This window comes from Anabrus simplex, chromosome 2 (genome assembly GCF_040414725.1).
Source record: "Anabrus simplex isolate iqAnaSimp1 chromosome 2, ASM4041472v1, whole genome shotgun sequence".
Lineage (NCBI taxonomy): Eukaryota > Metazoa > Arthropoda > Insecta > Orthoptera > Tettigoniidae > Anabrus > Anabrus simplex.
Window position 1 is genome coordinate 643,087,274 of NC_090266.1, and position 14,814 is coordinate 643,102,087.

A 14,814-nucleotide genomic window follows, 5' to 3' on the forward strand; every position below is an offset into this window, starting at 1 on the left:
AATTAACTGTGGCTGATTTAACCCATTCGAGTACCATTTGTTGGAATATGTTTGTGGCTTAGAGTACCATTTTTCAGATGCAATTCCAGCAGCTATATGCAATGAATTGGAACAGCACTTATATTTGCAACAAAATAACAAGAATAAAGAGGTACTCTCTTCTTAGGTTTACTTTGAGAAGTCTTTTGCTGACTGGCTTACCGTAAAACGGTTCTCCACATGTAGGGACACTTGCATTTATAGCATTTAAAAGGCAATTTATTCCATAACCCACAGGCAGTGCAGACTGCATTTCCTTGATGCAATGTTTTTCATTGAGGTTGGAGATATTTTGGATGGAAAATGTTCCCACTGCTTTCTTTGAAGTCTTAGTGGTGTTTTGCTTGGTATCCTTGGCAAATTCCAAAAATAATTTAGTGTAAGCATTGGTTTCCCTAGTTACTTGTTCCCAAAACTGTTCAGTTAGGAATGCACTCACAACTTCTAATTCACTAGGAGCTTCTCCTAACTGCCTTTGAATTATGGCATCAATTTCACTAATAACACTTCAAGTATCATGCTGTGGAGAATTATTCTTGTGCTCCTATTGCCACTTGCTTTCCTCCGAAATAAAACTAGAAACAGCTGGTGATACGTCGGCAGCTAGCCTCGCATTCAGTAGCGTTCTTGCTGGTAAAACTATTTTGATCATTGTCACTTTGAAAGGAACTACTGTCTTTTACTACCTGATCTTTCTTATTTATATTGAGTTCTATGTTACTTTATTCTGAAAACTTAAGTATCTCTTTTTCCTTGTTTTGTTTGGAAGCTCCCATCTTGATAGACATGCGTCAAAGCCACGATTGCTGAGATATGAGACACTCCACTCGCTCCTATCATTTTCATCACAAATTTTCCAAGGAATTCATATATGTTAAATTTTATGTCATCTATTGAGAAGATCTCATATTAATGCGAAGTTGATAAACAAAAGACAGCGGTGAAGACAGCGTTCATAAACACGAGGGGTCCCAGGAAGGATCTCTCCATCTTAGTACAATTACACACATTTTATCTCGGACGGAGAATTCCATTCTTGTACGGGTTTGGGTTAAATGACTTAAACCTATTTTCATGATACTCGTTGCTTTTGAAAGTGTAGCCTAAATTTTGATGCATTACATGTACTGTGAACAATATGTCTGTTATTAAACTTCCAGCACACAGACAATTTGAAGACATAGTGGAGCCTATATTACTATTCCTTCTGTACCTTCAAATGTGCTTTTGTCACTTTTTTCATCCCATATGATTTCATATGATGAGTGTGTGTTCAAAAGGTGCTATTTCCACTTTTTTTTGCTAGGGGCTTTACGTCGCACCGACACAGATAGGTCTTATGGCGACGATGGGATAGGAAAGGCCTAGGGGTTGGAAGGAAGCGGCCGTGGCCTTAATTAAGGTACAGCCCCAGCATTTGCCTGGTGTGAAAATGGGAAACCACGGAAAACCATCTTCAGGGCTGCCGATAGTGGGATTCGAACCTACTATCTCCCGGATGCAAGCTCACAGCCGCGCGCCTCTACGCGCACGGCCAACTCGCCCTTTTTTTTATTTCATCTACATTCATTGCAGTAGTCGAATACTATTGATTGCCATGAGCAATCCAGACCAGAAAGATGTAATTCTTTTAAAGTATTACCATACCTGATTTTGCGTACATTCCATGTGCCTTTTATTATCAGTTTCCTTGCATTTTTTCCACAATTTTCTTAGGGTGAAAACAGTGCCTTATGCACAAATACTCATATTTTAGATAAACAGTACTGATGTTCATTCCTTTTGTATTTCTCTCCTTATACATACTGTTTCTTACTCTTGGCATTTATTTTGAAACGGGCTCACTGATCAGCATTTTCATTATCATTTCTACTCATCTTCTTTCAGGCTTCGTGGACGATTGCTTCTTGACCATGAAGCACTTACCTGCTTGTTGGTCATGTTGTTCGTTGATGAACCGAAACTGAACACTGGAAGATTACATAGAGTGATAAGGAATCTGTGTTATCATGCTCCAACACGAGAATGGTTGGTGAAGGTAAGAAGCTTAGTAGCATCAGATTTTATATTACAGTCTTTGCAGAAATTATTTTCATGAAGTATTTTGTGAAATGTAATTTTAAACCTTGTATTTCAAACCTGTATAGTGTGTTAATAATTTATTCTCTCACAGTTGTGACAGAGTGGAGTGGCCATGCTTTTTAACATGCTGTGGCTATGTAACCCAAGCTCTGCATTTGAGCGTTTGGGAGATGCATGGGTTCGAAACCCACCATCGGCTGTCCAGAGAATGGTTTTCTGTGGTTTCTGATTTTACCTTCCAAGCAGATGCCAGGACAGTTCCTATTCATAGGCCACAGATGATTCCTTTAGTCTCCTTGCTCTATTTCATTCATATTTCATTCATTTCACCTTCATTATCTCCTCAACTCGGGTTGGCATCAAGAAGGGAATCCAGTAGTAATAACATGCCATATAATTTCATCTCGCCTCATCCATATCAGGAAACGGGACTCTTGAGTCAGTAAGGTTTCCATGCTAATAGGAATTGTAATAGTAATGCAATATCGTTTTGTATTATACTATACCTTCCTGGTTTCTGTAGGTAAACATATTTTGTTTTAAGAGGGGAATATAGGACATTTTATTTAATTGTGTAATATTGAGGGTGAATACAGGTAACCCACTTGCTCCCATAGGCACCTTACGGCAGATAACATTTCACCAGTGCCATCTCCCATATAAGGTGGATAAGAACTTGCATTTTCTGAGAATATTTCAAGCTTCAAAGTTCAACTTGTATTGATCATCTTAGGTCACCAGTAATTCTTATTTGGAGCTAATACCGTAACACTCGTATGTTGTGTGGTTTCATCTATCCCCTTCACATAAAAGGAGATCACAAAGATGTCAATAAGTACCAAGGGAAATCTCTTTCCAGTGAAGTCAAGGTCCTGACTGGGTTAGGGAACCAACTGACTACTCGAGAGCCCAAAGATGAACTGGATGGCCGAGATGAAACTCCCAGAAGGAATGGGACGATTTGTCAGAAATTCTTGAAACACTCTAAACCCTTGGCCATGGTGATATGAGGAACCAAACCAAATGTCACACACAACCAAATGACCCAGATGAAAGTGATCTTTACCAAAAGTAACTCCAGAGGCTTTAATAGAAATTTCAAATAAAATGTCAGTTTTGCCATCTGAAAAAAAAAAAAAAACCACAGCATCACTGTTATATCTGTTTGATTGACTGTGTACCTCTTCCCCGTGGGCATACCAGAAAACATTATTGGGGCTTGTTTCATTCTATGCGTGGGAGTAACTCCAGAAATGGCCTGGCACAGGGGATGTGCAGCGTGAGGAGCACCCAGTCGGTAATGTGTTAAAGATCCAAGTAACTACACTCCTGACTTTGTAACTCCGTGGCTGAGAGTCTTCTTGCACCCCTCCATTTCTTAAGTATATGAATGACCAATAATTTCACTTCTTTGCAATTTTTGTTATTAAGTTTAGAATATTATCTCTTTGTAGGGCTGCTAGCTATTAAACACTCCAAACATCCTATCTAGAATTTGAGTAGTTAAGATTTTAGGAAGTTAACATCCTACAAATTGTGGAAATTGTCAATACAGAATCATTGAACATACTGAAGAGCATACTGGAAAGAAGAAACATGCCATCTGAACTCATAACAGAAACCAACAACATTCTAATCATAAGAAATTAAAATTACTCTATCTTTGACACTAAACACAACATCTAAACTCAAGGATTCCTAATGGGCTCACGTACAGGGCTGTAAATAACGTTGTGGCAGCATAGTCCAGCCACTCTCAGGACATCGGGCATGCACAAATAAAGTATGGGAGTGATCAGGTGGTGCTGTTGTTGATGTGTAGCGTGCATTTGGCAGGCGTCCACTTGCAAGTGTTGTCGCTGTGTGGCGATGAAGTGAAGAGTGTTGATTTCACCGCTCTAAAGCATATTTCAAAAGGTGTGACCAGCATTCATTCATTAAAATCAAGGTTGCTCATGGCAAAAATGCATCAGAATGTTATCAAGGATTACGCGAAGCCTGTGGCGTGAATGCATTACCGTGCAGGACGGTTACACGATGGGTCAAGGCGCTCCATGAAGGTTGGAATGGGAATGCAGATTTTCACCGCACGGATTGACTGTCCATTCCTCAAGATCAAATTGACGTTGTGAGTGATCTCATTTCCATAGACCTTTGATGGACTGTCCGGGAATTATCCGTAGAGGTTTCTCTGTCATCAAACGGTGTGGCACATACTGACGAAATGTTTTAAGGTGAGTAAAATTTTGTACTGTTGGGTTCCACGTCAACTCGACGTAAAGAAATAGCACAGGCGGGCACTGGCTGGCATCCACCTGGGCAGATACTGCAACAAAGGAGATTCATTTCTGCAGCTATTGTTACCATTGATGAGGCGTGTGTGCGAGCCTAGGAGCCTGAATTAAAGCGTCGATCGAACGAATGGTGTCCCCCAGTTGTATTAAATTAATTTCATTTTATTAGTGCGTGTTAATGATTGAAAGATGTCACCCAGGCTGTTGAATCTTATGCTGGTTGTGTCATACAACTACGAGGGTGTTATTTTTACCCACGCTATGCCTGAGGGACAAACCGACGACAGTGACTACTATTGCCGATTTCTGGAGTGACATCTGTGTCTGGCAATGCACCGCAAACGTCCACGTTTATTGCAAGACTATCGCTCTTTCGTATTGCGTGACTACGCACATTGGCATGTCGCAAACAATGTCAAGCTCTAATTGCAACGGTGCATTGGAATGTCTTGAAACACCCTCTGTACTCACCAGACATGAGCCCGTGTGACTTCAACCTGTTTCTGAAGTTGAAGGAACCCTCCAAGGCCGCCAATTTGCTAATGTTTCATCTCTACTCTGCACAATAGGGAGCTCCGTCGCTGGCATAAACAGAGAACGCATTGCCAACAGTCCCCTACGGCTTCCCAACATTTGGCAAAAGGCAATAGACTTTGCGGGTGACTACATTGAGGGAATGTAATGCATTTGTACTTGTTAGTTCATTAAATATTCTATCAAATATTAAATATTATATACAGCCCTTGTATTTCAAACATTTTTTTCGGAATGGTTCTGCACAATATTGAACCCACCAAAATCATACAAAGCAAGAACAAACATGCTAGCATTCTTGTTCTGGTATGGTAATTATTTTATCATTCTCTGCAAAGGCAACGCCAGGCAGTGTCCACAAACATTTGCTCAAATCATTTTTAAACCTATTACACTCACAGAGTATGTTCTTGATTTATAACTTTATTTTTAATTACTTTTGTAATAGTTGCTGACCAGTATCTCAAAGGATGAGTAAATTCTGAACACACTATTGAGATGTATATTTATACCGTATTTACTCTCATATCGGCCACACTTTTTATGCCAATTTTAAGATCCCTAAAAGGGGGTGCGGTTATTATGCGGAAAATTTTCAGGCAAAGTTTTTAAAAGACCTGGGGGACATATTGTAGCCATTGAAACTATTATTAGAGAGGTATTTATATAATAACAAAGATATGCCATGCATTTGCCAGTACGGATTTTGACTAGTACAACATTATAATGGTCTGAGACTGGTACATTCTCCCTCGAATTAAATATGGTAAATATTGCGTGATAGCATAGTTAAAATGAGCAATGCAAACTTGTCCTCATCCCGAGGTGGTGCAGCTCTTTTCAGGCACACTCCCATTGGAGGGGAGTTGCATGTACCATTTCTACCACACACCAGCACTCCTTCCGTTCTTAAATTTCTGACAGTACCGGGAATCGAACCCGGACCCCCGAGGACTGCAGCTAAAAACACAAACCACTACGCTACAGAGGTGGGCAAAATGAGCAATGATTTCAATACATTTTCACTGAAGACCGTAATGGAACTTAATGGTCTATCATTACGTCTGACATCGACAGACTGGGGGCAGACGGTGATGATGTCGCTTATATATCATATGCTGTGGAAATATTAATTTCAATTTTATAATATCCAGCCTGTTGTTATCAGTCCAGTTACTTGAAATAAGTTATAATGTGCCTTTAAAACAACAATAACTGTACTAAATGCCAGGTAATAGTCGAAACTTAAAATGTTACTCAGGGAACTTGCTCAAGGACGGAGCGTTTTGACCAGGTTATTTGCACATCATCACAACAAAGGTGAGTGTAGTTACCTTCAGTCATAGATCCTTTTTTCTAAACCACAAATCTGACATATTTGTTGTGGGCCTGAGTAAGAGATGTGCAAGCTTTGATCCTGTGTCAGCTTGGTTGTGTGCCAGGTCTGCGATTCATCCTTCGCTTTCTTGTGCTTTGTCGTGAAGGCCACTCTGAGCTCGATTGCATCCCCATGCTGAGATGGCAGTGCGTCACATATTTACGAACACCACATGTTACTGATACGGCATTGTCATTAAAACACATAATTAATCAGTAACATGGTAATGCATACTGTATGAAATGAGTAATGCTGCCTGTATTGTTGAACTTATCTCACAAAATATTTTACAGGATACAATCAAAAGATTTTAGCCCATTTACACACGTACAAAAAGAAAGAAAGATTGAAACTATACACGGAGGCTATTTATTAGTTCATATTCCATTCATAATTTATCAAAAATAAAAGCCTTTCACTTACAGTGGGGTTGCATTTTTAATATTTAAGAAACATGGAAGAAAAAATACATTATAATTGTAGAGTACCATGTCATTAAAAAAACACTGTTTATGAATATATTCTCAGTATAACAAGCAGAATGGCTAGTTTCACTTTCGTCTCGCAGATACTAGTTGGGAATGTGATGTTCTTTGGTAGTATTTTGCATTTAAATATAACGTACGGAGGTAGTTTAAGGCCGTCGGCAGTAATGGCCAGCATCATCACACAACTTAACTTTTCGTTGCCAGTAGTTTTAATTAGAATACTTGCCGCTCCCTCCTGAAAAATAGTATTGTTCCGTGGCATGTCAAAATACACAGAGGTGTGGTCAGCATTACTGACCTGCAAGAGGAGATGCGAGTTCTGCTCCGTTAGCATGATCACATGCCTATGAAACTCTAGAACTTTATCGCAGCAGCCGTTGGCAGTTTTTGTCACAAAGATGTTTTGCGGCACAATGGCGAGCTATTACACCACATAAACAGAGTAACCCACCCGCGACTTGCCCTGAATAAGTTTGCTGGAATATCGTGGGATCGTGCAGTTTCCCGTGCTTTTAGTTGTAACATTTTGTGAGAAACACTGCAACCACTATTTCACATTTCTTACCCATTCCAGTAATGATTCCTCAAGACACAGGAACTTGCTCGGTTTTGCGCCACGAAATGCCATTTGCTGCACTCTCCAATTTCTCACTTCTTTTTCATGAACTGATAACTCATGACCCGCTGCTCTGTTGCCATTATCTTCCATGAATTTCACCAAGTTTTGGCATGAATCAAGGTGTGCAACTGTTAACTTTCCTCACGACAAATATTTACTAACAAGCTCCACATGGTTGAGTTCAGACTGGGCGTGGAAGTGGCCCTTTCTATTTGTTCCTGCAGACACACATTCTTGCGACAAGCCCACAAATTGGATGTGCGGCTCTTAATAGCCACAAAAATTTATGCGAATATTCGGTCAAAAAATTAATGGTGCAGCTTATAAGTGAGTAAATACTGTGTTATATTTCCTGTTCATGGGTTTTTTTTTTTTTTTAAAGAAAGAAGGAAAGAAGAAAGAAAGAAATGTGGAGGTGGTGGTGGTTTTGTTTTTAAGACGGAGTATAACTGGGCAACCAAACTGTGTGAAAGAAAGACACTAGTCCATATGCTGCACCTCCTCCCAGATCAGCTGTAATGCACACAGTCTCTTTCATATGACAACATTTTGTTTTGCACATTAAATATTATACATTTGGTTTAAACACTACACTTCAAAGCTCACCAGTATAAAATATCAAGGTGATACAAAATAATATGTAAACATACATACAGCAATACTGCATTAGGTGATCAGGTTCGCTAAGTTGTGAAACTACAGCAAATTAATCAAGTTTTCATTATTTTGACAAATGCAATAATAATCTCGTGAGTGTAGCGGCCATTGTAATAGCTTAGGCATCTTTAAGATACAAAGATTTTTGTGGATTTCACATCCTATAAGATTATGGCCAGCAAACCTGGAAAACTTTCCTTTCTTTACCTTAGACTGAATGATTCTCTATTTTGGGGCAATTTTGGGGATTCTGAATATAACAGTTAAGTGAATTATATTTCCTTTTCATTACACTTTTGTGATTGATTATATCCTAATTTTATTCTTCATATTAACACTTTGTGCCATTTATCATCTAAAATAATGCTCTTATTATACATAGGTTACATGGTATTTAAACTGATCCTCCTCTAGTTAATTTAAAGGTTCCCTCATTTAATAATGTAAAAGTATTTTCTCAAATCCATTATCATTGTTACAAAAATGCAGAATTTCTTGCTGTTTTTAATAATAATAATAATAATAATAAAAATTTGTTCCAGACCCTTCTCTCTATCATGGACCGGTGCAACACTCGCTCTGACTGTCCAACTCCCCAAAGACCTAGAAGAATGTCTACCCGTTCACAAGTACAGCAGGCACAGCATTCTCCTATTGCAACTAGCACTGCCCCCTCTTGGCTGAACTTAACGATGGATGCCGCCTTGGGTCTACAGGCCAGTGTTTTCAATATAGTCCGGCACCCAGGAAAAAGGGCCAGTAAATCACAAGAGACTGCAAGTATAACTATTCATGCCCAAGCTGCTCCAATTGTTTTCAGGTATATATGTATATATATATACTCATAACACTAAAATTGTTGGCAGTGACTTTGTTCTCCCTTTCCATAAACACACAAATATTTTTCAAGTTCATGATGTTTTTGTAGGCTTCAGTAGAAAATAACTTTTTACTTCCCTTGCATGCCAAGGAATCATATATATTGTGAAATATTTGGTATAAAAACACTATCTTACAGAAAAATGTGGAAACTATTCCTACAGATACAGTGAAACCTCGTTAGTGCGTTCCTCATTAACACGTTTTCCTGCGTAGCACGTCATAAATTCAAAGTCCCGATTCTCATCATATTATATCTACATAAAAATACCTCACTTATCGCGTCACAAATTTTTGCTATTATCGCTTAGTATGGTCACATTTTTTTCTAGCCCCAAAAATTTTATTTGTCATCCCTTATGAAACAAACGCGATTTCCAACTCTGGTAAAATCCATCGCCACAGTTACGTGATTACAGAAAAAGGCCTTCAATTACTGAACTTCACAGGATAAGTTGCATGTTCAGGGAGCAAGCTGTTAGCCTCGATTTTGCTTGCCGGTTAACAGCAAGATTGTTGAATAACACACTGAGTCTATTTGTGCTTGTATTTTGCATTCCATTCAGAAGTCAGAAATTTATTTTGTATTGAGTGTTTTTCCTTTCTATTTGTTTGGGGCATTGACCTAGAAAGATCTTTTACCCCTACTACTTTTTTTTTGCTATTGGCTTTACGTCGCACCGACACAGATATGTCTTATGGCGACGATGGGATAGGAAATGGCTAGGACTGGGAAGGAATCGGCCGTGGCCTTCATTAAGGTACAGCCCCAGCATTTGCCTGGTGTGAAAATGGGAAACCACGAAAAACCATCTTCAGAGCTGCCGACAGTGGGGTTCGAACCTACTATCTCCCGAATACTGGATACTGACCGCACTTAAGCGACTGCAGCTATCGAGCTCGGTTTGCCCCTACTTGCACCATATGTGAGGAACCTGCGTGTATTTTATGTAAATGACGGAAGTGTAAAGTGTTGAATGTGAGGAAAGGAACGTTAAGGACGACACAAACACCCAGTCCCCAGGCCAGGGATATTAATCATTTACAATTAAAAACCCCTGACCCAGCCAGGAATCGATCATCCCATGTGAAAGAAAAGTGATTTACAACTCGGGTAAGAGCGGTCACCACAGTTGCGTGATTACAGAAAAAGTGAACCTATTTGTGCTTGTATTCTGTTGAGAAGTTAAAAATTTATTTTGTTGAGTGGTACAGTGAAGTTTTTTCGCATGATTCTGTAGGCTATATCTGGCTAAGGAACATAATTATGTGAAATTGACTAGAGTGGTGCATATTTGTCTTGTGATAGCCTAGGTGTGGACACAGAAGAAGTGAAATTCCTGTCTAATGAAGACAACATTAAAATCTTTCAGAAAGTGGACAGGCATCTGCATCTTTAAGCGTGCAGAGGTCATGAATGTTGAATGGTCTTGAGTTGGTCCAAGACCAACTACAAGCTTGATTGGTCTTGGTTGAACTCGCACCTTCTAGTTTCGACTCGATCGATTCGACTAGGTCGAAGTTTTTCAAAATGGCGACCAAAGTCATTTTGTTGTGTCACAGTCGCACGTGACCGATATAACCTTGAATTCATTGTCTAAGAGTGTGACCAGAAAAAAAATGTTTTATAACCCACTGCTTTGAAATAAAAGGTTTTTACTAACATTTGTTTTAGAAAAAGTGTGATCTGCAATAATACTTGGATATTTTTATTGGCCCTGTGCATTTGTTTTCATATTTGTTGTTTGTTGTTTTTCACACCGTTCAGTGCACTTGTTATTTTATAAGCCCCAGCAGAAAAGGTTTTCATATTTGTTCTCTCGTGTTTTTCACACCTTTCAGTATTTTCCTCTCATCTTGAGAAATGGTAGATATAGTCTTCACTGTATCTGCGGATACATGACATAAAATGCCTTAATGTCAGAAAAAATTGTATCTAGTGTTTCCATGTCCTTGTTGGATAGTTTTTATTCGTATATTCAGTAGTACGTTTTCTCACTTAACATGTTCAATTTTGTTGTTCCCTGCAGAAACGTCTTAATGAGGTTTTACTGTATATATATATTTAGAACTGTAGAATGTAGTCATCGTGGATGAGATGTTTAATGATAGAAGCATATGCAAACACCACAAAACAGTCCTTCCTTTTCACAAGAGTGAGCACACACTTCCACAGCACAGCTTACAATTATTCTACTATTAATATTTTCTATACAATGTGTAATTTTAAGGTATGGCCAAACTTTCAGGTCACAAAGATATATAAAAGTACAAGGTGCATGCCAATGCTCTACGAACTCGATCCTTGCATCATGGAAATAGCTCAAAAACGGCATTCATCCGAGTATATTATTCTCTCCCAAGCTTCATTGCTCCATTCTAAATGCTCCTTACAAACAGTGCTTTGTTGGACTCCCTCTGGACTTACAGCATGCCTTTATCCTGGTGGGCATAGAGAGCTTCAACTTCCTACATTCTCGTGCAACACTTCTTGATACAAGATATTAGAATCATTCCATATTGACAGTTTTCACTTTACAAAGGAAATTTAACCTAAAGATGGAGATGTGTATGTATTGAATAGGAGGACATGCTAAATTTCCTGTAAAACATGCTACCTCTACACAAAGGAGCCGAAATCCCATCATAGTCCTTCTCTGCATCTGCCGAGCGAATTGGCTGTTGGTACAGGCTCCAATAGCTGTCAGCTTGCATTCAGGAGCTGGTGGGTTCCAAACCCTACCATCGGTAATCCTATAGGGTATTTTCTCTGGTTTCTCATTTTCATACCAATTTCGAAGTTTGATTGTATTTCTATCCGGCAGCAAATCGAATCTAGCAACAATGTAAAGAAGTAGTACGTTTCAATACCTCTGAGCGACTTAAGATGGATACTGACATTCTGCGAGTTGGAGCGTTGATTGTGTGAAGTTTGAATTGTCATACTAAGTTAGAAAATCTGAAAGGAAAATGGATAAACTAAAGTTAGACATACACTCAACTCTCGATTTACCGCAATAGGATCAACCGTGTTGCCGCTTAACCACGATATCAAAAGTACTAAAAATGGTCGAGTGTTAGGAGTTACAGAATTACAAAGGGTCGGGATAATATTGCAGAGTCGTAATAGTAGCAGGGGTGATGCGATCTTGAAGTTATTTTTAGCTGGTGTGTCACCAGCCACAAGCACCTGCTCTACTCCACACCGTTCCACTCTGTCATTGTCTTGTTTTTGTTCAGTACAGTTCAGTTCGCAAACAATGGCAGCCAAACGGAAGTGTGTCGTTTTGACGATTCAATAGAAGTTGGGTATTGTATAAAATATAGAATGAGGTTCTTCTGTTAAACAGGTGTGTGTCCAATATAGTGTTGGCTATTCTACTGTGCAAGATATTTTACGCAACAAAGACAAACTTCTATCATTTGTTTGTTCGTCCGATGCAAACAGTGGTATGGCGAACCAAAAAACTATGCTAAAATCTACATTTGAGGAGCTTGTCCAATGCATGTTGGAGTGGTTTTCACAGCAGCGAGCTCAGGGGACTCTTGCATCAGAACCGATCTATATGACTAAAGCAAACTTTTTCTTCGAAGCTCTTGGGATGGAGGGTGATTTTGATGCATTATCTGGATGGTTTACACGCATTAAACAGCAACATGGCAGCCGTGATGTCAATGTAAAAGCCGAGTTATGTGGAAATACAGAAGCTGCTCAACAGTTCAATTTGGATTTTGAAAAATTTGTTCTGGATGAGTGTTTGGTCCCAGAACAAATTTACAATGCGGATGAGTCTGGCCTGTATTGGAAATGCCTACCAACCCGTACTCTTGCTTTCAAACAGGGGCGTTCTGCACCAGGCTATAAAAACATTTCTAAATTCAAGGGTTCAGAAAATCAAAGTAGGAAATAATGTATCTCAGGAAGAGAAAGTTTGGAAGGGAATTGCACAGGGTAGTATAATCGGTCCGTTACTTTTCTTAATATACGCAGATGATTTAGGGAACAATATAACATCTATATGTATAAAATAAGAGTTTTGTCTGTACATTGCTCAGAATTTGAAAATAATGGTATTTCTGTATCGGTCATGTCCATAGTAACAAGAAAATGCACTTTTTACTTTTCCGTAATGTATGTATGTATGTATGTATGTATGTATGTATGTATGTATGTATTTATGTATGTATGTACACGCATCACGAGAAAACGGTTGAAGAGAATTTAATGAAAATCTGTATGTGAAGTCAGGGTATGAGCCTCTACAATCTAGGCTATAAATCATTTTACTCGCGCTGAGTGAAATGCTAGTTTAGGGGAAGGCCTAAAATTGAATTCTCAACTATTTATGCTATTAGTGGTCTAATGAAAATCGGTATGTGAAGTCGGGGGATGAGCCTCTACAATCTAGGCTATAAAACATTTTACTCACGCTGACTGAAATGGTAGTTTAGGGGAAGGCCTAAAATTGAATTCTCAACTATTTATGCTATTAGTGGTCGTATTTTAAAGAAAATGGTATGCAAAGTTGGGGAATAAATTGCTACAATCTAGGCTGTCAATGATCGTATTCACGCTGAGAAAAATGGTAGTTTAGGGGAAGGCCTAAAATTTAATTCTCAAATATTGTTGTTATTAGTAGTCCTATCTTGATGAAAATCGGTATGCAAAGTCAGGAAATAAGGCGCTATAGTCTAGGCTGTAAATTATTTTATTCACGCTGAGTGAAATGGCAGTTTAGGGGAAGGCCTAAAATGTAATTCTCAAATATTTCTTATTAGAGGTGTAATCAATGAATGCTACATAACTAAGGTTATACAGTATTAAATTTCCTATTATTTCTGTCTTACACATTGTTACCGTACTGGCTATGATCACAAATATATTCATGAATTTGGAGTTTTGTTACTACAGTAAGTCCATATCAGCGCCGAGTAACAAGAAAATGGGTAAACAGTATTTAATGAAAATCGGTATGTAAAGTCGGAGAATAAGAAACTACAGTTTACGGTATAAAATATTTTACAAATCACAGAGTCGAAAGAAAACTAAATGTGTAGGCCTACAATATAGAAAGCTCATAACATTGATCAACAATAACATTACATTGACCATTGTTTGTCGTGATGTGCTTTGTGTCTTCTGTTGCCCCTCATCTCCGGTAGATAGGATTACTGCTGCGTACAGAGTATTTTTTATTTGATTTACGTCGCACCGACATAGATAGGTTTTATGGCGACGATGGGATAGGAAAGGGCTAGGAGTGCCTTAGGCCTTAATTAAGGTACAGGCCTAGCATTTGACTGGTGTGAAAGTGGGGAAACCACGGAATACCATCTTCAGTGCTGCCGACAATGGGGTTCGAATGCACTATCTCTCGGATGCAAGCTCACGGCTGCGCACCGCTAACCACACGGTCAACTCCCCCAGTCGTACAGAGTGTAACAGCCTGCCTGAATATTGATGGGAAGTAACTGGGGAGTTAGATAACGTTCTTCTTTAGCATGCCATTCCCCTGGTTTATAAATTTTCTGATACTACTGGTACGTAACACACTGGATCATCATAGCATTTGGGCTATTCAATCCCTACTCTGAGGCACTGATTGGAATGAACAGTGTGCATATTTAGCGGAATAATGGCAGATGAGTGTTCATGACAATCTGCGACCTGGTCATCCCAGCTCTGGACCTTTGGACTATTAGATTGGCACCGCAATCTAACCGCAGCACTGTTCGTTAAAAGTGATAAAACGTGCGGCTTTCCATTTGATCGAGTATTTTATATGATAGCATTGCTTTTAATCGCTACATTCATACTTACGTTTTTGTAATGACCTATGTTGA

At 39.0% G+C, this 14,814-nt stretch overlaps 1 protein-coding gene across 1 annotated transcript in view; it reads left to right on the forward strand.

The window, feature by feature from the left end:
* The window catches only part of HUWE1 (HECT, UBA and WWE domain containing E3 ubiquitin protein ligase 1), a 1,366,532-nt gene that overhangs the window by 1,185,281 nt on the left and 166,437 nt on the right, over positions 1-14,814 (forward strand). Inside the window, exons 48-49 of the mRNA XM_068226019.1 lie at positions 1,927-2,077; positions 8,634-8,911. Coding sequence (XP_068082120.1) covers positions 1,927-2,077; positions 8,634-8,911 — 429 coding nt within the window. The remainder of the gene's footprint in view (positions 1-1,926; positions 2,078-8,633; positions 8,912-14,814) is intronic.